Raw genomic sequence first — 24816 nt, 5'->3', positions numbered from 1 at the left:
GAGGGCTCCACCCTCATGACCCAATCACCTCCCAAAAGCCCCACCTCCGAACACCATCAACATTGGGAGTTAGGATTTTAACATCTGAATTTGGGGGGGATACAAACATTCAGCCCATAGCACTGTTTTTCAATGAAATGTTTTTTAAGCACTGGATATAAATATTCAGAATGGCCAATCATATGTTGGTTAAGTTTCAAAGCATATAAATATTAGAATAAAAGTTTTTATGAAGAAAGTGAATAGTATAACTTCTCCAGTTAAACCTTTTCTCATTAAGCATGGAACCATTGACTGGGTAATGGATTGTAATTCTGGATAATTATTGCTATGGTTTGAATGTTCATTCCCTCTAAAACTTACTTTGAAACTTAATCCCCACTGTGGCAGTATTGAGAGGTGGGCCAATAAGAGAGATGATTGACCTTCTTTCCCACCCTCTTCTAAAAAAAAGAAAAAAAGGTGATTGGATCATGAGGGTTCTGCCCTTATGAATGGATTAATCCATTCATGGATTGAGGGATTAATGGGTTATCATAGGAGTGGTACTGGTGGCTTTATAGGAAGAGGAAGAGAGACCTAAGCTAGCACCACTCAGCCCCTTCCCCATGAGATGACCTGTGCTGTCTCAGAACTCTGCAGGTACCCACCAGCAAGAAGCCCTCACCAGATGTGGCCCCTCAACCTTAACTTCTCAGCTTCCATAAGAAATAAGTTCATTTTCTTTACACATTACACAATTTCAGATATTCTGTTACAAGCAAAAGAAAACAGACTAGATGTCAATGAAGAGTCAAACTGTAAAATATTTTAAGAGATTTATTCTGAGCCAAATATGAATGACAGTGGCTCATGACACAGCCCCAGGAGATTCTGAGAACTTGTGCCTTAGATGGTTGGGCTACAGCTTGGTTTTATGCAAGGTGGGGTGGAGGGAGGCATTGGTTCCAGATCATAGGTGGATTCAAAGATTTTCTGATTGGCAGTTGGTTGAAAGAGTTTATCTGAAGACTTGGAATACCTGGGTTAAGATAAGGAGTTGTGGAGACCAAGGTTCTTCTTAGGCAGATAAAGCATCCAGGTAGCAGGCTTCAGACAGAATAGATTGTAAATGTTTCTTATTAGACTCTTTTTTTTTTTTTTTTTTAAGAGATGGAGTCTTGCTCTATCGCCCAGGCTGGAGTACGGTGGCGTGATCTCAGCTCACTGCAATCTCTGCCTCCTGGGTTCAAGCGATTCTCCTGCCTCAGCCTCCTGAGTAGCTGGGACTACAGGCGCCCGCCACCACGCCCAGCTGGTTTTTGTATTTTTAGTAGAGATGGGGTTTTACCTTATTGGCCAGGCTGGTCTCGAACTCCTGACCTTGTGATCCGCCCACCTCAGCCTCCCAAAGTGCTGGGATTACAGGCATGAGCCACTGCTCCTGGCCTCTTATTAGACTTTAAAAGGTGCCAGACTCCTTAGTTAATTCTCTCCTGGATCAGGATAAAGACCTGGAAAGGAAGGGGGATTCTCTACAGAATGTAAATTTTTCCCACAAAAGACAGCTCTGCAGAGCCATTTCATACAAAAGAAATATGTTAGGGAGTAAAAGGTTTCAATTTGTTTTAGGGCCTGCTATCTGTCATGTTGGCATCTTGTTGCTACAAAGAGTCTGTTTTGTCAGGCTTAAGATCTCTATTTTAATGTTAATGCTGGTCAGCTTTTTTGAGACAGAGTCTCACTGTGTCACACAGGAGTGCGGTGGCAGGATCTCAGCTCACTGCAACCTCCGCCTCCTGAGTTCAAGGGATTCTTCTGCCTTACCCTCCCAAGGAGCTGGGATCACAGGCGCCTGCCACCACGCCCGGCTAATTTTTCTATTTTTAGTAGAGATGGGATTTCACCATGTTGGGCAGGCTGGTCTCAAACTCCTGACCTCAGGTGATCGCTCCCCTTGGCCTCCCAAAGTACTGGGATTACAGGCATGAGCCACTGCACCTGGCGTGTTTCGGGTTTACTTTAGAATGCTCTTGGCCAAGAGGAGGAATCCATTAAGTTGGTTGGGAGGCTTATAATTTTATTTTTGGTTTACAAAGATAATTATATTACTAAAGCCCATGATATGTTGGAACAGTAAGATTTTCTTAGTGGGTAGCTTATGATTTAAATGCAAAATCAAGTTACTTAGTGAATTTCAGCTGTGAGGTGAACTGCTCAAAAATTCATTTACTTTTTCCTCTTGTAGGCTCAAGTTACAGGGAGCACACTGAACGGTAGGAAAGAAAAAATTCAGGCTGAGGAAGGTGATAAGGAAAAATGGGATTTCCTGCAGTTTGCTGAAGCTTGGACTCCAAATGACAGTTCTGAAGAGTTAAGGAAGGAAGCTTTGTTCACTCACGTAAGATTATATGCCTTACTCTTTTCTATTTTTTTTAGTATCCTGAAACTATAACTTTGTATGTATGGTTTTAAATAGCAACTCTCAATTATTTATGGTGTTGAAAGGAGACTTCACATAAAGCTGGAAACCCTCTTAGAGCCAAAAATTAACATTGTTTTCCAACAGTTTTAGTACTTACTGTTCAGCTCCTCGGATAAACAAACTGAATAAAATTCAGAGTTCAAAAGAAAATATAGGAGGCTATCTTTATGACACTGAGAATAGGGAAAGGTATATTAAATGTGCCTTAAAATGTGCAAATAATAAAGAAAAAGATTCAGATATTTGAGTATATCGAAATCAAAGGTTTTGTTATACAAAATGTCCTGTATATAAATCACAGACTCAGTAAAGATATTTGCATTACAATGTCCAAAGTATATGAAGAATTTATACAACTCAATTAGTAAAGCATAAACAAGTCAACAGAAAAATAGGCAAAGAGCTGGGCATGGTGGCTCACACCTGTAATTGCAGCACTTTGCGGGGCTGAGGCAGGCGGATCACCTGAGGTCAGGAGTTTGAGACCAGCCTGGTCAACATGGTGAAACCCTGTCTCTACTAAAAATACAAAAATTAGCTGGGTGTGTTGGTGCATGCCTGTAATCCCAGCTACTCAAGAGGCTGAGGCACAAGAATCGCTTGAACCACCTGAAGGCAGAGGTTCCCGTGAGCTGAGATTGCATTGCTGCACTCCAGGCTGGGCGATAGAGTGAGACTGTGTCTCTGTCTCAGAAAAAAAAAAAAAAATAGGCAAAGAATATGAGCATCAGAGGACACCTGAATAGCCAATAAACATGAAAAGAAGCTCTACCTCACTAAAATAAGGCAAATTGTAAAGATAATTTTCCCCTTTACTATTTATTAGTAAGTAAGTAGCGGTATAACACTTTCAAAGCATGTGACCCCCCGTTCCCAAAACTTTTTACTGAGTGTTTTTAGCGTTCATTAATGATATTTGCATGAATCACCTTTGAAATGGTTTTTCTTTTCTTTTCTTTTTTTTTTTTTTTTTTTTGAGACAGAGTCTTGCACTGTTGCCCTGGCTGGGTGCAATGGCATGATCTCAGCTGGCTGCAACCTCTGTCTCCCGGGTTCAAGCGATTCTCCTGCCTCGGTCTCCTGAATAGGTGAGATTACAGGTGCCCACCACCATGCCTGGCTAATTTTTTGTATTTTTAGTAGAGACAGGGTTTCACTATGTTAGCCAGGCTGGTCTCGAACTCCTGACCTTGTGATCTGCCCACCTCGGCCATCCAAAGTGCTGGGATTACAGGCCTGAGCCACCGCGCCCGGCCTGAAATGGTTTTTCTAATTCCATCATTGCTTCTATATTTATTAGTTGGCATTTTTCTGTAAAGAAGACATTTACCTCCCCACTTTAAAAAAATACCACTATGGACCAGGCGCGGTGGCTCACAGACCTGTAATCCAGCACTTTGGGAAGCTGAGGTGGATGGATCAGTTGAGGTCAGGAGTTCGAGATCAGCCTGGCCAACACGGTGAAACTCCGTTTCTACTAAAAAAATACAAAAAAAAAAAAAAAAATTAGCCAGGCGTCATGGCACATGCCTGTAATCCCAGCTACTTGGGAGGCTGAGGCAGGAGAATCACTTAAACCCAGGAATTGGAAGTTTTGGTGAGCCAAGATCACGCCACTGCACTGCAGCCTGGGTGACAGAGTGAGACTCCTTCTAAAAAAAAAAAAAATTACTATGAACTTAGGGGTTTCAATTATTATTATTTAATGTGTTATAATCCTTTACCTTTTTTTCTTTTTAAGCTTAGATCTGGCTAATGAAAGCTCCTTTAAACTGGCTCCTTTTTTAAAAAACACATCCTTATAATTCTCTGAGTGCTTCCTTGCTTTCTGGCACACAATATATAACAGGTTCACCTAAATTTTTTTGCTCCAGACCTGGAATTGGCTATTTCTTTAAAGAGCACTTACTCCCTTTACTGTGGAGTGATATTTAGAAATTAGGATTTTTTTGTTGTTGTTCCTCTGGGCTATCATTGCTTCTAGGCTCTTTTCAATATACAGAATATATTCTCACACATATGTAAGGATACATGCACAAAGATCTTTACTGTGTCATTTTTTAGAATGCAAAAAAATGGAAACAACCAAAATGCCCATCAATAGAAGAATGGATATGTAGATTGTCATATCTTATAAAATGCTATTTAGAAGTTAAAGTGAATGAGTTATATTTATATGTATCAACAGGATGAGATCTTGAAAACACAAAGTTGCTTTAAAAACACATAGCACACACAGTATATTCTATATTTATGAGTACATATATGTAGTAAAACATAAACACACATTGGAAGAATATATATCAAATTTATAAAATTGGTTACCTCTGGGGGAGAAGAATGGATATGGGGAAGAATAAAAATGTGATAGCAACTTCAGCAAAAATGTTTTTATTTCTTTTATTTTATAAAAAGATCAGAAGTACAATATTAATATTTGTAAATTTTGAATGGTGGATATATAGATTTTTGTATATTCACTATACATTTCTATATGTAAAATCCCCCAGTCTCACCTCTAACAAATGCTATATGTAAAATCCCCCAGTCTCACCTTATAACAGATTATTTATAAATTTAATAAGAAATAATATGTTAGAGAAATTTGTAATTTATAATGTCTGCTGTTTCCTAGCCTTTTTTTTTTTTTTTTAATTCTTATTTTTTTAAAAGACAGGCTCTCTGCCTATCACCCAGGTTGGAGTCCAGTGGCATGATTATAGCTCACTGCGCTTCAAAGTCCTGGACTCAGGAGATTCTCCCATCTCAGCCTGCTGAGTAGCTAGGACCACAGGCATGTGCTACCATTTCTGGCTAATTTTTTATGTTTCATAGAGACAGAGTCTCACTACGTGGCTCAGGCTGGTCTCAAACTTCTGGCCTCAAGCAATCCTCCCACCTCCCTCCCAAAGCACAGAGATTAGAAGCATGAACCGCCACCACTCTTGGCCTTCTAGTGTTTTTGAGGTAATATGGTGTCAAAGTTATAGAGAGTTTAATTTTAATTTTTCAAAGAACTGATCAGAAATTATAGGAATAAAATTAATATTTACATTTTTCTGATAATACAAAATTAAAAATTTAATGTGAAGTTTAATTGCATAAAAATACATTATTTTATGTAGAATTGTATTAAATTTTTAATTATCTTATTTGGAGGTCTAGTACAATTTTTTTCTAGAATATTAGAATGTAATTCCGTCAAATATTGCTAAAAATTAGATTATAAGATTTTCTTTTAATTTAAAAAAGAGTTTTCTTTGTTTTTGTTTTTTTTTTTTTGGAGATGGAGTCTCACTCTGTCACCAGGCTGGACTGCAGTGGCACAATCTTGGCTCACTGCAACCTCCACCTCCTGGGTTCAAGCAATGCTCCTGCCTCAGCCTCCCAAGTAGCTGAGAAAACAGGCACACGCCACCACGCCTGGCTAATTTTTTGTATTTTATTAAAGACGGGGTTTCACCCTGTTGCCCAGGCTGGTCTCCAACTCCTGAGCTCGGGCAATCTGCCCACCTCAGCCTCCCAAAATGCTAGGATTACAGGTATGAGCTACTGTGCCCAGCCAAGGTTTCTTTCAACAATGCTTATTATATTATATTCTGGTCTACAATAAAGTCAATAGAAATCCTAGCTATTTTAAAAATATATAAATAAATCTATGATTTGTAGCTGTTCTTTCTCTAAAATTTCCTATCAAACTATGTTTACAAGTTCATTTCTAAGATAGATATTAAGAATTTGAAATAAATCTTCCTACATATGTGTATGTTTATTGTTTTCAAAAGTTTATCTGAAGAAAAATATATATTTGTGTACACAATTTTAAAAAATCACCCATACCAAATTTTTCTTTCTTGAGTTAGGTATGTGTCTTTCATAGTTTAGTGTTGTCTTATAGATTTTCCAATACTTGTCTTTATACAGACGCAGTTTGATGTAAATTGGAATCTTAGAATGTAGGGATCTTTTGCTGGTTTTGGTTAGTTTTGCTTTGTTGGTATTTGCTTGTTTATTGTATGGCCAACAAGTGAAGTGTGCTTTGATTGACTTTAGGTGGGTGTGCCCTCTCACCACTCTGTCTATACCCTCCCAGCTTCATGCAGTTTAAGAAATGTTCAATTTGTTGGCAGGTACTAAGGAAATTTAGTCTACTGATTAACTTATTTTTCTTCTGAACATTGCCAGAATTTCAGCATTTCCAACGGGAATTTTCCTATGAATTTGATTTATTTTTTATCCATTTACAAAGCCTTTTAAAGGACATTTCCAGCATCTCCATTTTTAGAAAACTTTCAACTTTCAATTAAACTTTCCTAGATTAACCAAACTTGCCATTTGACATCAAAAACTTCTTTGACTCAAAAATTTTTATCAGTTCTAACTGGATGGTTTTTAACAGCTTATGGATATTTCAGTATATTATTGAATATTATATATTCAAGTATATATATACTACATATATAGTATATACTATATATATCAAGTGTATATATAGAATAAAAATGCAAAAATACAAAATTTTTATATATAGTATACACTATATATGTCAAGTGTATATATAGTATATATTATATATATCAAATATACTTGAATATATATAGTATATATAGAATATATAGTATATAGTATATATAAACTTGAATATATATAGTATATATATAGAATATATATAGTTTGTATACACTATATATATTCAAGTATACTTGATATATATACTTGAATATATAATAGTCAATAATATATTCAAGTATATATATATAAATATGTTCAAGTATATATAAATTCAAGTATATATAGTACATATATAGTACATATAGTATAGTATATATAGTACATATAGTATAGTATATATAGTACATATATACTATATATATACTTGAATATATATATACTTGAATATATATATTCAAGTATTTGAATAATACTGTAAATGAAACTAATCCACACAAATGTATAAGTCACAATTCTTTACCCATGCTAGATGTATTTACATTTTTTAAGAAATTACAGTATTTATTAACCCAAATGAAACTCAAATTGAAGTCCAATTCAAGTGAAAAGAAAAAATTCCACCACCACAAGGAAAGATACTTTTGCACAGCCCAGTTGGCTGTCCCATAAGTAAGCAGTCTTGCCTTGGAGTCCATCACCAGGGTCACTGCCTAAGATGTGGTCAGTCCAATTTCCACTGCTTCTTCCTTTCTTCTACATCTGAATGTGTCTGACTTCTAAGTACTATTTTGGCTTTGAGGTGTTTTGATTTCTCTACAGTGGCTTCCATTGAGTGATCATGTAGGTCATCTCCAGGCAGGAGAATGGTATAGATAATATTAGTGTATGTTATTTCTAAGCAATGAAAGGCTGTTTCTGAATAAAGCAAGCTGAGTGGAGTGTTCAAATAGGGAGCCTCCTTCTCTCTCCGGTTTTCATTTTGCTGCCATCATCTAACAAGTATGTCTTCCTCTAGCTCTAGCTGTGGGAAATTGGGGCCCTTCCCTTAACCTCTTTAGGGCCTTTTCTTATCCTCTTTTGCTCCTTTCTCCAATAATCAGCAACATTATTTATCTAGCCATTTGAGTCACTAGATTACTAGATGGCTTCTAAGCCCCCTTTCATCCATTATATATAAACTATAAAGTATCCTAAGAGAAACTTGGTGCATAAATGATTCATAGGTGAGCCAAAAAAAAAAAAAGGACTCTAATTTAGTATGGGTAATGAGTCCTGCTTGTGGTTAGGACATGTCTGCTTTCTGGCTGGGTGCAGTGGCTCACGCCTGTAATCCCAGCACTTTGAGAGGCCGAGGCGGGCGGATCACCTGAGGTCGAGAGTTCAAGACCAGCCTGACCAACATGGAGAAACCCCATCTCTACTAAAAATACAAAATTAGCCGGGCGTGGTGGCACATGCCTGTAATCCCAGCTACTCAGGAGGCTGAGGCAGGAGAATCGCTTGAACCCGGGAGGCGGAGGTTGTGCTGAGCTGAAATTGATTGCATCTTTGCACTCCAGCCTGGGCAACAACAGCGAAACTCCATCTCAAAAAAATAAATAAATAAAAATATGTAGAATGGTTGCTTGTCTGCCGCAAAAAATTGTATGTAGTTAGGAGAGCTCTTTAGCATTATTATGAAATTTTAAAATATGACCTCAGGCCAGAGCTTGGTGGCTCTTGCCTGTAATCCAAGCACTTTGGGAGGCTGAGTCTCCATTGAGCCCAGATGTTTGAGACCTGCCTGGGCAACATGGCTAGACCTTGTCTCATTAAAAAAAAAATAAAAATAAGAAAATTAGCTGGGCATGGTGGTACACACGTGTAGTCCCAGCCACTTGGGAGTCTGAGGTGGGAGGATTGCTCGAGCTCAAGAGGATGATTGCACCACTGTACTCCAGCCTGGGCAACAGAGTGAGACCCTGTCTCAAAAACAAACAAAAACGAAACAAAGTTCTCAAAATTCAAAAAGAAAACGCATTTTTAAATTAAATGCCAACATTGTATGAAATGTTTGCTTTGTTGTGGTAAAAAGTGCAAATTAAAAATGTCTCGTATATACAAAAAATAACCTTTTTTTCCTGCATATTGTCCAATTGAATACATGGTAACAGCAAAAAGAAAGTTGACCACAGGAGCTGTGGCACTTGTGAAAACTAAATCCCTCTTGTCCAAAATCTTTTCTTTCTGAATATGGTAAAGAACTGGTTTCTTAGGGCAGCACATCTTAAATGAGAATATTTATTTAATATATATTTTAGGAATTCAAAGCACTTTGTAATTATTATGTAATTAGTCTGCATAATAGCCTAATTGATAAGGACATGAGGGCAGCCTCATTGTTACAGATAGAGACATACAAATGTCTATGTTGTAGTGTTGTAGGAAAACCCGGGTTCTTGTCACACGACCAGGATAATTTAGGCATGCGGATACATTGTAGGGTGAGAAGGGCAGCATTTATTGTGTGAAAAGGAATAAAAGGGAAACAGGGACTCTCAGCAAAGGCGAGAGTCCTGCTAGCAGGCTTTGCGCTTCACAGATTGAATCCCCTTTTACCACCCAGGAACAGGAGAGGCCAGGCTCCTCCTTCCTGCAATGGGTGCTAACTCCCCAAGGCTCCACAACATCCTCCCAATGCACAGGCAGGTTGGAGATTCTCCAGGGAGCCCTTTTTACTTCACTGTCTCAATAGCTTACATAACATTATGTTATTATTAGACATTTGTCTTATTTACTTTTATGACTTTTAATACACTCAATAATAATGACTAACATCTATTGAGTTGTTATTTCTTGCAGCCACTGTGCTAAGCCCTTAACATTCAGGATCTTTCTTTAAAAAAAAAACTTACTTAAATAAAGATGGGATCTCACCATGTTGTCCAGGCTGGTCTTGAACTCCTAGGCTCAAGCAATCCTCCCACTTCAGCCTCCCAAAGTGTTGGGATTACAAGCATGAGCTACCACTCCAGGCTCATGATCTTATTTAACCTTCAGAGCAACATCATGAGGAAGATACTATTAACTTGCCCCACTAAATCTGAGAAAGGTTACATAATCTGCCCAAGGTCATACAGCCAATAAGTGGCACAGCTGGGGCAGAAAGTGCCAGGCCTTTCTGCTTCAAGGTCTGTTCTCATAACTTTGCCAATCCATACTAGGTGCATTAGAGTTAGCATATCATGGGCCTTCAATAAATGTATGTGGAATGAATACAACATTGAAAAACTTCAATTTGGTTTAGCCAAGTTTCTGGGATGTGAGCCACAAACAGGACATTCAAAGATCATTCATTATATAAACATCTATTAAGATTATATGAAATACAAGTCAAAACCACAATGAGATTATCACATCACACCCACTAGGATGAGTAAAATAAAAAAGACAAGTATTGGCAATGATGTAGAGAAATTAGAAGACTCATATATTGTTGATTGGAATGTAAAATGATGCAACCATTTTGTAAAACCATCTGGGAGTTCCTCAACATGTTAGACATAAAGTCACCGTATGACCCAGCAATCGTACATCCAAGAGAATTGAGAACACCTGTCCACACAAAAACTTGGACATGGACATTATGGCAGCATGATTCATAGTAGCCAAAAAAAGTTAGACCAAAAAAAGTTATAAATTGATGAATGGGTAAACAAAGTGTGGTTAATCCATATGTTACCAGAAAGGGGTCTCGATCCAGACCTCAAGAGAAGGTTATTGGATCTCATGCAAGAAGGAATTTGGGGTGAGTCTACAAAGTGAAGTGAAATGACATTTATTAGAGAAGTAAAGAAACTAAAGAATGGCTACTCTATAGGCAGAGCAGTGGCATGGGCTGCTTGACTGAGTATGCTTATGGTTATTCCTTGATTATATGCCAAACAAGGGATAGATTAGTCATGAGTTTTCCAGGGTTGCAAGTTCCTGGAACTGAAGGTTCCTCCCCTTTTTAGACCATATAGGGTAACTTCCAGATGTTTCCATGGCATTTGTAAACTCTTTTGGTGCTGGTGGGAATATCTTTTAGCATGTGAATGCATTATAATTAGCATATAATGAGCTGTGAGGATGACCAGAGGTCTCTTTCATTACCATCTTGGTTTTGGTGGGTCTTGGCTGGCTTCTTTATTGCATGCTGTTATATCAGTAGGGTCTTTGTGACCTGTGTGTTGTGAAACCAGTCCTGCCAAGCTCCTGTCTCATCCTATGACTTAAGAATGCCTCACATCCTTGAAATGCAGCCCAGCAGGTCTCGGCCTCATTTTACCCTGCCCCTGTTCAAGATGGAGTTGCTCTGGTTCAAATGCCTCTGACACATGCAGTGGAATATTATTTGGCCTTAAAAAGGATACATGCACTGGGCCTGGTGGCTCACGCCTATAATCCCAGCACTTTGGGAGACTGAGGCGGGCGGGTCACCTGAGGTTGGGAGTTCGAGGCCAGCCTGACCAACATGGAGAAACCCCATCTCTACTAAAAATACAAAATTAGCTGGGCCTGGTGGCTTGCGCCTGTAATCCCAGCTACTCGGGAGGCTGAGGCAGGAGAATTGCCTATACCCAGGAGGCAGAGGTTGCAGTGAGCTGAGATTGTACCACTGCACTCTAGCCTGGGCAACAGAGTGAGACTCTGTCTCAAAAACAAACAAACTAAAAAAAGATACATGCTACACCGTGGATGAACCCTGAAAATTTGCTAAGTGAAAGAAGCAGGACATAAAGGCCACTTCTTGTATGGCTCTTTTTATTCAGATTAGCCAGAATAGGCAAATCCATAGAGACACAAAATAGACTAGTACTTGCTAAGAGATTCAAGGAGAGGATGGGCAGTGACTGCTGTCAGAGAACAAAATTTAGCCTGGACAACATGGCAAAACCCTGTCTTTATAAAAAATACAAAAATCAGGTGGGCATGGTGGCACATGCCTGTAGTCCCAGCTACTCAGGAGGCTGAGGTGAGAGGATCACCTGAGCCCAGGGTGGTCGAGTCTGTAGTGAGCCGTGATTTCTCCACTGCACTCCAGCCTGGGTGACAAAGTAAGACCCTGTCTCAAACAAAAAAAAAAAAAGATTTTAATGAGTTGACCTTTAAATATCTGATTGGGTTTTTTTTGTTTGAGGAGGGTTGTTTTTGTTTTTAAGAGACAGACTCTCACTCTATTGCCCAGGATTGTTCAGTGGAGAGGTCATAGTTCACTGCAGCCTCGAAATCCTCGTCCCGTGATCCCCCTGCCTCAGCCTCCCAAGTAGCCAGGACTATCATCATGCCACCATGCCAGGTTAATTTTTTATTTTTTATAGAGATGGGGGTCTCCTTATGTTGCTCAGGCTGGTCTCAAATTCCTCAGCTCAAGCAATCCTCTTGCCTCAACCTTACAAACTGTTGGGATTACAGGCATTAGCCACTGCACCTGGCCCTGATTTGTTTTTATTAGCAAGTCATGAATTGGGCAGCATCCTGTTTATGAACTAGAAGGATGCTTCACTAAGCTGAGCAGAGCAGAGTGGGTGAGTTTTATAGGCAGAAAAGGAGAAACAAGGAACAGAAAAGGAAGCAAAAACAAGGAAGAAAAAGCAGATTAATAGTTTCAAAATTATTTTCTTTGTAGGGGTAAAGCAGAGAGAACTTCCTCATCATGCTGGTTCAGGTTGGCTGGGCCCCTTTTGATTGCCGTGAATCCCTGGGGTGTGTGTGAGTGTGTGTGTGTGTGTGTGTGTGTGTGTGTGTGTGTGTGTGTGTCTGTGTGTGTGTGTGTGTGTTGTTTTGTTTTTCTTTTCTAAACTGGCCTGTTTTTAAGTTCAGTTTGATTAAGTGGCACCTAGCATGTGTTACTCCATCCTGGTTTGGTCTGGTCTTTTGGGTCCTAGTGTAGGAGCTGAGACTAAAACAATGGCTTCACATACATTTTATTTAACATTGCCTAATGAGTATAGGGTTTCTTTCTGAGGGTAATGAAAATGTTCTACGGCCGGATGCGGTGGCTCACACCTGTAATCCCAGCACTTTGGAAGGCCGAGGCAGGCGGATCACCAGGTCAGGATATCAAGACCAGCCTGGCCAATATGGTGAACTCCCATCTGTACTAAAAATACAAAAAAATTAGCTAAGTGTGGCGGCGTGTGCCTGTAGTCCCAGCTGCTCGGGAGGCTGAGGCAGGAGAATGGTGTAAACCCGGGAGGTGGAGGTTGCAGTGAGCTGAGATTGCGCCACTGTACTCCAGCCTGGGCGACAGAGCAAGACTCTGTCTCAAAGAAAAAAAAAAAGAAAATGTTCTACAATTAAACAGGGGTGATGGTTGCCAAAGTCTGAATATACTAAAATCATTGAATTGGACTCTATAAAAGGGTGAATTTTATGGTATATGGATTATATCTCAATAAAGCTGTTTTTTGTTTTGTTTTTTTCAAGACTGAGTCTCACTCTGTTGCTCAGTCTGGAGTGCAGTAGTATGATCTTGGCTCACTGCAACCTCCGCCTCCCAGGTTCAAGTGATTCTCCCGCCTCAGCCTCCCAAGTAGCTGGGATTATAGGCGTGAGCCACCACACCTGGCCAAAGCTGTTTTTTTTTTAAAAAGACTATATGCTAAATTTTGAGAATGCGAAGATAAGGAAAATAGCTAACTTTCTTTTGGGGCTTACTCTTTAGTTAGGAAAAAACAATTGTAAACAAATCATTTTAATGCAATACGATAAATATGAAAATAGAGACATGTAAGCCAGGCTCTGGGAACACAGGACAGAATAAATAACTACCCGGAGCATTTGAGAAAGTTTCTGTTAGGAAATATCTGAGCTGGATTTTGAAGGATGAATTTAGAGGCAGTAGGTCCAATTTCAGGCAGAGGGAACACCAAAAGCATGCCTAAAAGCCCAGAGATATGAACAAATATTAATTGTTCTGAGAATGCAAAATCTACACCAATATGTGAGCTTAGGGCACATGAGAAGTGAGTTAAAGGAGAGGAAGCCTAAAACTTTAGCAGTAACCAGTTGGAGAGGAACTCACACTTGCCGTGCCAAAAAGTGTGACCTGATTCTGGAAGTATGTAGTGTCATGAGATGTTTTTAAGCAGATAAATAACATGATCAGATATCTGTCTTCAAAAGATAGTCCTAATGGTAGTGTGGAAAACAAATGGAAGGGTGAAGAGACAGAAGTTCTTGGAGGCAGTGCTACTTGGGGAATGGATTACAGTCATACACCACATAATAATGTTTTGGTCAACTACGATCACATATGCAATGGAAGTCTCATAAGGTTATAATGGAGCTGAAAAGTTCCTATCACCTGGTGAGGTTGTAGCCATAGTAACATGGTAGCACAATGTATTACCCTTTCTATGTTTAGATACACAAATGCTCACCATGTGATACAGTTACCTATAGTATTCAGTACTGTAACTGCTGTACAGGTTTATAGTCTAGGAGTAATAGGCTATAACAGGTAGTCTAGGTGTATAGTATGCTATACCATCTAGGTTTGTGAAGTACACTCTATGATGTTGGTACAACTGCAAAATCACCTAAAGATACATTTCTCGCAGTGTGTCTGTATCTCCATTGTTAAGCAAAGCATAGTATAGTCTCCCATCTAGTTTCAGCCTATGGTGAAGGGATCTCTCTCTCTCTCTCCACTCCCTGTCCAGGCTTTCTCCCCCTGATTTTTAGAGCCTGAGAACTTGGTTGGGTCACAGTTCAAGGTAGGTGAGTTACTGTTCCCCCAGGAGGCATGCCTCTCCTTTGCTTTCTGCTTCCACTGTGAGCACAGCAAACAAGCCTGCGTTGGCAGGTCCTACCACCACCTCTGCCGCTAGATCTGTGCTGACAAGTTAGGAAGTCTACTTTTGACCTTGGGTTCTAGCTGGGTTCTTCAGTATACCTTTTACCAGAATTTTACTTTGGTACTATCAGGCACTTACAGGTCTACTAATAAAGCCAGTTCCTTTTTATTCATGAGGCTATTGGTGTGTATAAAGCCCCTTTGTCAAGGATTCCTAGAGGGGATTTGAGGCACTATAACCACCCTGAATTCCTAATAGTGGTAGTGACAATAGAGAGGCAAAAAATGCCAGACATTTCAGCAGTAGAATCAATAAAATGAGACCTGAGTGGAATCCTATCTAATAGCAGCAGTGCAAAAAGAGTAGAAGGGATTGAAGCATGCACTTAAGGAAAACACCACAGCCAACAGCATGCAGGTAGATAAGGAGAGGACAAATTGAAACAACAGAAAGAGATCTAATTTAGTCTAAAACTGGAGATTTCCATGCAGAGGACTTTATAGTTAATTTGGATGAGCAGTGAAGAGCCAAAAGATTGTGGTGGTAGAAGAGAAGCTGGCTTCAGGACAGAGGTGAAGGGTTCACTCAGGACATCTTGAGTTTGAGGTGTCTCTGAACCTCAGCTGTTGTCCAAGAGTCATTTGGAGCTCAGCCCTAGAGCTTAAAGAGAAATAATGGTACATAGGTACACACTAGACATAAGTGGATTAATTTAACCCCCTGAGTTACATTCTAATAATCTATATGTTATATGATATTTTGCTATAAATTCTCATTGTCCTTATTGGAAGAGACAGCCATTCCCAAAGACATTTGCATATACTACTTTTGATGTCATGGGATTTTTTTCTACAAAATAATCTTTTTAATCTTTTCTTTATATTTTTTAACTTTTATTTTAGGTTTGGGGGCACATGGGAAGGTGACACATAGGTAAACATGTGTCACAGGGGTTTGTTGTACATATTATTTCATCACCCAGGTATTAAGCCCAGTACCCAATAGTTATCTTTTTTGCTCTTCTTCCTCATGCAACCTCCCCTCTCAAGTAGACCCTAGTATCTGTTGTTTCCTTTTTTGTGTTCATAAGTTCTTATTATTTAGCTCCCATTTTGTATTAGTCCATTTATGCTGCTGATAAAGACATACCGGAGACTGGGAAGAAAAAGAGGGTTTTTTTGTTTGTTTGTTTCTTTTGTTTTTTTGAGATGGAATCCTGCTCTGTCGCCAGGCTGGAGTGCAGTGGCACGATCTAGGCTCAATGCAGCCTCCGCCTCCTGGGTTCAAGCAATTCTCCTGCCTCAGCCTCCCGAGTAGCTGGGACTACAGGCACGCACCACCACACCCAGCTAATTTTTGTATTTTTAGTAGAGACGAGGTTTCACAATGTTGGCCAGGCTGTCCTCAAACTCCTGACCTTGTGATCCGCCCACCTCAGTCTCCCAAAGTGCTGGGATTACAGGTGTGAGCCACCGTGCCCAGCGGAAAAAGAGGTTTAATTGGAATCACAGTTCCACATGGCTGAGAAGGCCTCAGAATCATGGCAGGAGGAGAAAGGCACTTCTTACATGTTGGTGGCAAGAGAAAATGAGAAGGAAGCAAAAGAGGAAACCCCTGATAAAACCATCGGGTCTCACGAGACTTATTCACTATCACAAGAATAGCGCAGGAAAGACTGGCCCCCATGATTCAATTACCTACCCTTGTGTCCCTCCCACAACACATGGGAATTCTGGGAGATACAATTCAAGTTGAGACTTGGGTGGGGACACAGCCAAACTATATCATTCCGCCCCTGGCCCCTCCAAATCTCATGTCCTTACATTTCAAAACCAGTTATGCTTTCCCAAAAGTCCCCCAACATCTTAACTCATTTCAGCATTAACCCAGAAGTCCACAGTCCAAAGTCTCATCTGAGACAAGGCAAGTCCCTTCTGCCTATGAGCCTATAAAATCAAAAGCAAGCTAGTTACTTCCTAGATACAATGGGGGTACAGGTTAAATACAGCTATTCCAAATGGAAGAAATTGGCCAAAACAAAGGGGATACAGGGCCCATGCAAGTCTGAAATCGAGTGAGGCAGTCAAATTTTAAAGCTCCAAAATGATCTCCTTCAACTCCAGGTCTTACATCCAGGTAACACTGATGCAAAAGGTAGGTTCCCATGGTCTTGGGCAGTACTGCCCCTGTGGCATTGTAGGGTACAGCCTCCCTCACGGCTGCTTTCACAGGCTGGCATTGAGTGTCTATGGCTCTTCCAGGAGCATGGTACAGGCTGTCAGTGGATCTACCATTCTGGGGTCTGGAGGACAGGTGGCCCTCTTTTCACAGCTCCACTAGGCAGTGCCCTAGTAGGGACTCTGTGTGAGGGCTCCAACCCCACATTTCCCTTCTGCACTGCCCTAGCAGAGGCTCTCCATGAGGGCCCCAACCCTGCAGCAAACTTGCCTAGGCATCCAGTCATTTCCATACATCTCCTGAAATCCAGGCGGAGGTTCCCAAACTTCAATTCTTGACTTCTGTGCACCCACAGGCTCAACACCACATGGAAGCCCCCACAGCCCAAGCTGTACATTGGCCCCTTTCAGCCATGGCTGGAGCAGCTGGGATGCAGGGAACCAAGTCCCTAGGCTGAACGCAGCACAGGGACCCTGGACCTGGCCCACGAAACCACTTTTTCCTCCTGGGCCTCCTGGCCTGTGACGGGAGGGCCTACCATGAAGGTCTGTGACATGGCCTAGAGACATTTTCCCCACGGTCTTGGGGATTAACATTAGGCTCCTTGCTACTTATGCAAATTTCTGCAGCTGGCTTGAATTTCTCCCAAGAAGTTTTCTTTTCTGTCACATAGTCAGGCTGCAAATTTTCCAAACTTCTATGCTCTGCTTCCCTTATAAAACTGAATGCCTTTAACAGCACCCAAGTCACCTCTTAAATGCTTTGCTCCTTAGAAATTTCTTCTGTCAGATACCCTAAATCATCTCTCTCAAGTTCAAAGTTCCACAAATCTCTAGGGTAGCGGCAAAATGCCGCCAGTCTCTGCTGAAACATAACAAGAGTCACTTTTGCTCTAGTTCCCAGCAAATTCCTCATCCCCATCTGAGACCACCTCAGCCTGGATTTTATTGTCTCTATTGCTATCAGCATTTTGGGCACAGCCATTCAACAAGTCTCTAGGAAGTTCTAAACTTTCCCACATTTTCCTGTCTTTTTCTAAGCCCCTCAAGCTGTTCCAGTCTCTGCCTGTTACCCAGTTCCAAAGTCGCTTCCACATTTTCAGGTATCTTGTCAGCAACACCCCACTCTACTGGTACCAGTTTACTGTATTAGTCCATTTTCATGCTGCAGATAAAGGCATACTTGAGACTGGGTAGAAAAAGAGATTTAATTTGACTTAAAGTTCCACATGGCTGGGGAGGCCTCAGAATCAACAGCAGGCAGTGAAAGGCACTTCTTTATATGGCAGCGGCAAGAGAAAATGAGAAGCAAAAGCAGAAACCCGTGATAAACCCATCAAATCTCATGAGACTTACTTGCTATCGCTAGACTAGCGCAGGAAAAACTGGCCCCCATGATTCAATTACCTTCCTCTGGGTCCCTCCCACAACATGTGGGAATTCTGTGAGATACAATTCAAGTTGAGATTTGGGTGGGGAGACAGCCAAACCATATCACTTATAAGTGAGAACATGTGGTATTTGGTTTTCTGTTCTTGCATTAGTTTGCTAAGGCTAATAGCCTCCAGCTCCATCCATGTTCCCACAAAAGACGTTATATCATTCTTTTTTATGGCTAAATGGTATTCCATGGCATATAAGTACCACTTTTTCTTCAGTTAACCTGTCATTGACATGCATTTCTGTTGATTCCATGTCTTTGCTATTGCAAATAGTGCTACAGTGAACATTCCTGTGCATGTGTCTTTATGGTAGAATGATTTCTATTCCTCTGGGTATATGCCCAGTAATGGGATTGCTGGTTCGAATGGTAGTTCTGCTTTTAGCCCTTTGAAGAACTGCCATACTTCTTTCCACAATAGTTGAACTAATTTACACTCCCACCAACAGTCTATGTGTTCCCTTTTCTCTGCAACCTTGCCCACATCTGTTATTTTTTTCGCTTTTTAATAGCCATTCTGACTGGTGTGAGATGGTATCTCACTGTGGTTTTGATTTGCATTTCTCTAGTGATCAGTAATATTGAACTTTTCTTCATATACTTGTTGGCCGCATGTATGTCTTCTTTTGAAAAGTGTCTGTTCATTTCCTTTGCCTACTTTTTTTTGTTGTTGTTGTTGAGACAGAGTCTTGCTTTCTCACCCAGGCTGGAGTGTGATGGTGCAATCTTGGCTCACTGCAGCCTTTGACTCCCAGGTTCAAGCAAGTTGCATGCCTCAACCTCCTGAGTAGCTGGTACTACAGGTGCACGCCACCATGCTCAGCTAATTTTTGTAGTTTTTGTAAGGATAGGGTTTCACAATTTTGGCCAGGCTAGTCTCAAACTACTGACCTCAGGTGATCCACCCATCTCGGCTTCCCATAGTGCTGAGATTATAGCCATGAGCCAACACGCCAGGCCCTTCGCCCACTTTTTAATGGAATTTTTTGTTTTTCTCTTGTAAATTTGTTTAAGTTTCTTATAGATGCTGGATATTAGACCTTTGTCAGATGCATAGTTTTCAAATACTTTATTCCTTTCTGTAGGTTGTCTGTTTACCCTGTTGATAGTTTATTTTGCTGTGCAGAAGCTCTTAAGTTTAATTAGATCCCACTTGTCAACTGTCGCTTTTGTTAAGATTGCTTTTGGTGTTGTCATGAGAACTTTGCTCATTTGTTTGTCCAGAATGGTATTGCCTATGTTGTCTCCCAGGGCTTTTATACTTTTGGGCCTGGAGGCTCTGTACAGGGAGTTGCCGAGCAGCTGCTGGCTCAATAGCTCTGGTGGCAGATGGCTAGAGCCCCAGGCTTGGAGGACCTACCCAATGAGCAGATATGGGAATGGGCACCCATGTAACAGTCTGGCCAGTTTTCTGTAGGGCTACTGAAGTAGCTGAGGGCCCCTCCAGTCCCTAGTCACCTCGGATTTTCCAGTACCTAGAGGTATCACCAGTGAAGTCTGTGAAACAGCAAAGATGGCAGCCTATCCCACCCTCTAGGAGCTTCATCCCAGGGAGGTACAGGCCTGTTGCTGGTCCAAAGGCACCTGAAGGAGGTAGCTGGTGACCTGGTTGGGAGGTTCTGTCCAGTGAGGAGGAATGGGATCGGGGACTCACTTAAAAAAAGCAGTCTGGCCACGTTTTGGTAGATCAGCTGTGCTGTGCTGGGGGATCCCTTCCACCCTCCACACTCCCTTCCTCTTGGACTCTCCAAAGCTGGAAGACTGGAACAGCTAAGGTGCCCAAACAGTAAACATGGTGACTAGCCCCTCCCCTCAGGACCTCCTTTCCTAGGGAGGTGCAATGCCGCTTCTGGTAGCTGATTGGAATTTTAGAGGTGCCATGGAAGTGAGTTGCCGTGGAAATGGGGCCTGCAGGCTGTTGCTGCTCATCCACCTGCATTCAGCCTCTTTCCTAGGGATATGTACAGGAGTCTAACCTCCCACTTCATGCGACACTGCACCTGGCTAAGACCATGTCTCTAAAACAAATAATAATAAGTAATAACGTTTTCTTTTTTATTACTTTGGGTTTTAAAAAAAATCAAAATGTGTTTTATTTTGTGTGTTTTGTTTTGTTTTCTCTCTATCTGCAGAGAAACACTAGTAGTTGTGCCTAAGAGTGGATATTGTCAGTATTTTATTCAGCTGTACGGGAATGAACATTTTGGAAAATCTGAAAAAAAAAAACCAGTCATTTCTTTCTTAGAATAATTTAAATCTATTTTTTCAGTTAGATGATTAAAACCCTACTTGTGTCACTCTGTCTCCTTTGAAAACAGACTCTTGTTGGCTTGTTTACAAATGCTCACGAGGGCTCTTTAGTTCCAGTTCCAATCATCAATCCTCTGTGGTTCAAGAGACCAGCATGATGTCCCAATCACCCATTTGTAAAATAGGTTTATTCATATTTTTAGGAACAGGAGCCAAATGACACGAGGCAGTAATGGTTCCTACCAGAGTTGCCCTTTGATCAAAGTTTATTAAACTTGACATCAATGCTTTTGTTGGTAGCCTGTGCTTCCCTGGAATAGTACCAAGCTTTGAAGTGCTTTATTTTTTATGAGTTTTACTAGATTTTTTTCCCCTCTCCTTCAGTTCTAATAACTGGCTTTTAATCCTATCATCATAGCCAGGGGATTTGTCTGTAAAGACCAGTAGTTTGCTATGGTGAAAAACAGGGCAAAAAGATTAGGACTCTGAACTTTTCAGATAAAAACATGCATTTTGCCATCTTAAGCATTTTGCAGTTTGTATTCCCAGCACTTCTCACCAAAAGCAGTATTTTTCAAAAACAATATTGAACAAAAGACAGGAACATAATAACTGAGTTTCAGCTGTATAACTGAAGAGAGGAATATGTTCTTCTATCTTCCACTTTCTTTATGACATGGGCATGTTGTTATAATTATATTTTTCTCATAAGCTTTGTGATAAAAATTACTATAGGCTTAGATCACTCTTCCTTCTCTAAGGAGCAGGGAGTCATGTTGTTGATGAATCTAACATTTTTGGAAAATATGCATTTTTTTGGGAAGCATTCTGTTTGCAATTATTTCTTACTATGTTTTTCCCAAATGCTTTAATCAGTGAATCTACTAACAGCTGTAGCAGTGTTGCCAGCTCTACTAAAAGAGAACACTTTATGAAAAATTAACAAAAAAAGACAACAGAAAAGTCATTAGAAGCATATTTTTATTTGATATCTGTATCTACAAATTAGTATCTTGTTTAAGGTCACCTTCTTCTTTTATAAACCAGACATGTTCCCAATACCTGCTTGAGTCTCCATGAGTTGATGGTGATATGTCTCTGTCTCAAAACATCAAGGATGGCCAGGCACGGTGGCTCACACCTGTAATCCCAGCACTTTGGGAGGCTGAGGCAGGAGAATGGCTTGAACCTGGGAGGCGGAAGTTGCGGTGAGCCGCGATCACACCATTGCACTCCAGCCTGAGCAACAGAGCAAGACTCTGTCTCAAAAAAAAAAAAAAAAAAAAAAGAAAGAAAGAAAGAAAAGAAATGGAGCTATTAAAACCACAAGTCCACCTTCAGATGTTTATCATGGTGAAACCCTGTCTCTTTTTTTTTTTTTTTTTTTTTTTGAGACGGAGTTTCAATCTTGTTGCCCAGGCTGGAGTGCAACGATGCGATCTCGGCTCACCATAACCTCTGTCTCCCAGGTTCAAGCGATTCTCCTGCCTCAGCCTCCCAAGTAGCTGGGATTACAGGCATGTGCCACCATGCGTGGCTATTTTTGTATTTTTAGTAGAGATGGGGTTTCTCCGTGTTGGTCAGGCTGCTCTCGAACTCCCGACCTCAGGTGATCCGCCTGCCTCAGCCTCCCGAAATGCTGGGATTACAGGCGTGAGCCACAGCACCCAGCCCCTGTCTCTACTAAAAATACAAAAAATTAGCCAGGCATGGTGGCACATGCTTGTAGTCCTAGCTACTTGGGAGGCTGAGGCACAAGAATCACTTGAACCAGGGAGGCAGAGGTTGCATTGAGCCAAGATTGTGCCACTTCACTCCAACCTGGGCAACAGAGTGAGATTCTGCCTCAAAAAACAAAACAAAAAATCATTTTCAGTAAACCAGGAGACCCTCTTTGTTTCCATCCAGCAGGTATAATTATCTTTAGAATATATCAAAGAGATTTTCTCACTTGTTTTTCTATTAGTCATAGCTGCTAAATGTCAAAGAGACCTCAACCAACTTCCTGCTGATTGCCCAGAGGCTACAATCAGAAAGCACAATTGATGACATAGATCAGGTTTCTCACTGATTACCTCATAGGAAATCCTTACTCCTTTTAGGCCTTCCAGCTTATGGCAGCCCTATGGCCAGGACCCTAACTTGTAAGGTTTACTTCCTGTGACAGCATTCATCATTGTTCAGTTTAGCCATCATAACATTAGCCATAGTCGTTGCTAATCTTGCTCTCTCCTTTGCTAACATTGTATTCTTAAGAGTATCTTTTAGTTCACAATATTATTAAAATGATTTCCTTTCTATCCTTTCCCTTGTTTTCTGGATTTTATGTACTAAAGCCTCAATTTTATTACCCAAGTGGAATGTTCTGTTTTAGAACATCACCTATACGGATTACTCCCATGCACTGTTCGTAAACTACCATAATGGCAGAAGTAAGCATCAGTTTCTCATTACTGTCAGTCACTGCTAACCTTACCTCTCAACCTGCTTTCAGCACATAATGAGAATTCTCAAATGCTATTTTCCCAAAATAAGTCATTGCTTAAATAGTAAAATAAGTTATTTTTAAAATAGCTTAATTAAATAGCTTAATTAAGAAGATCAACTGTAAAGCTGGTATTTGAAGGCCCTGAGAATTCTTTTTTTGCGGGGAGGTTTCTTTAGTTGTTTTGTTTATTTATTTATTTATGTATTTATTTTTGAGATGGAGTATGCTCTGTCACCCAGGCTGGAGTGCAATGGTGCGAACTCAGCTCACTGCAACCTCCACTTCCTGGGTTCAAGTGATTCTCGTGCGTCAGCCTCCTGAGTAGCTGGGATTACAGGCACCCACCACCACGCACGACTAATTTCTTTGTATTTTCAGTAGAGACAGGGTTTCACCATGTTGGCCAGGCTGGTTTCGAACTCCTGACCTCAAGTGATCTGCCCGCCTTGGCCTCCCAAAGTGCTGAGATTACAGGCGTGAGCCCCAATGCCTAGCTAATTTTTGTGTTTTTAGTAGAGATGGGGTTTTGATATGTTGTCCAGGCTGGTTTGGTCTGTTTGGCCAGATCAAGTGATCTGCCTGCCTTGGACTCCCAGAGTACTGGGATTACAGGCATGAGCCACCACGTTCAGCCTTCTTTGTTGTTCTGTTTTGTTGTTGGGAAGATTCCTTTTGTTTTAACAAATGTTGCAAATTTTTTTTTTTGGTGGGGAAATGGAGACATAAGTCATTAAATAAACAGATTCTTTAAAATATAGAATAGGACAAAAGATTCAAGTATTATTTAAACATTATTCAGTGTAGATGATAGTGGACTATTATATATTTTATATATATAGCTGTGCTGACATCAGTTTGTTTTATTTGCTCTTCTTAAAAAAAAAAAAAAATTTAAGGCCAGGCATGGTGGCTCATGCTTTTAATTCCAGCACTTTGGGAGGCTAAGGCAGAAGGATCGCTTGAGCCCAGGAGTTCAAGACCAGCCCAGGCAACACAGGGAGACCCTTGTCTAAACAGTAACAACAAAAATTAACCAGACATGGCAGCATGCACCTGTAGTCCCAGCTACTCAGGAGGCTGAGGCAAGAGCATCTCTTGAGCCCAGAAGGCTAAGGCTGCAGTGAGCTGTGATCACACCATTGCACTCCAGCCTTGGTGACAAAGTGAGACCCTGCTTCAGAAAGAAAAAAAAGTTTTTTTAAGTGTAGGAAGAGAGGTGGTTGAGGGTATGGTTAAGGCATTAAATTGAAAACAAGCAGATTAAGAAAGATTCCTTAATTAATGGTAATTTTTTTTAATTATTATTTTTTTTAGAAGGAGTCTCACTCTGTCGCCCAGGCTGGAGTGCAGTGGCACGATCTCGGCTCACTGCAACCTCTGCCTGCCGGGTTCCCTGCCTCAGCCTCCTGAGTAGCTGGGATTACAGGCGCCAACGCTACGCACGGCTAATTTTTGTATTTTTAGTAGAGATGGGGTTTCACCATCTTGGCCAGACTGATCTTGAAATCCTGACCTCATGATCCACTCACCTTGGCCTCCCAAAGTGCTGGGATTACAGGCGTGAGCCACTGCGCCCAGCCTCTTTAGCACCTTTCTCTGACCAGCTCCGTGGTAGCTAACATTGTGTCATCTGTGGAGAAATTGACTAGACCAAGCAACAACTTGTGGAGACTGAAGGAGATCATAAAAGAGTCTGTGATGACCCTACAGTGAAGTCTCCC

The 24816-nt window shown here is 40.8% G+C and overlaps 1 protein-coding gene across 14 annotated transcripts in view; it reads left to right on the top strand.

Annotated features, from left to right (window-relative positions):
- Window positions 1-24816, top strand: part of ZRANB3 (zinc finger RANBP2-type containing 3) — a 368239-nt gene that overhangs the window by 264940 nt on the left and 78483 nt on the right. For all 14 annotated transcript variants that reach the window (XM_055380837.2, XM_055380841.2, XM_055380840.2 and 11 more), the window contains one exon: window positions 2228-2380. In XM_055380837.2, coding sequence (XP_055236812.1) covers window positions 2228-2380 — 153 coding nt within the window. The remainder of the gene's footprint in view (window positions 1-2227; window positions 2381-24816) is intronic.

This window comes from Gorilla gorilla, chromosome 11 (genome assembly GCF_029281585.2).
Source record: "Gorilla gorilla gorilla isolate KB3781 chromosome 11, NHGRI_mGorGor1-v2.1_pri, whole genome shotgun sequence".
In the NCBI taxonomy this organism is placed as follows: Eukaryota; Metazoa; Chordata; class Mammalia; order Primates; family Hominidae; genus Gorilla; species Gorilla gorilla.
The sequence above is the reverse complement of the archived record's forward strand: the minus strand, read 5'-3'. Positions and strand labels throughout refer to the sequence as shown.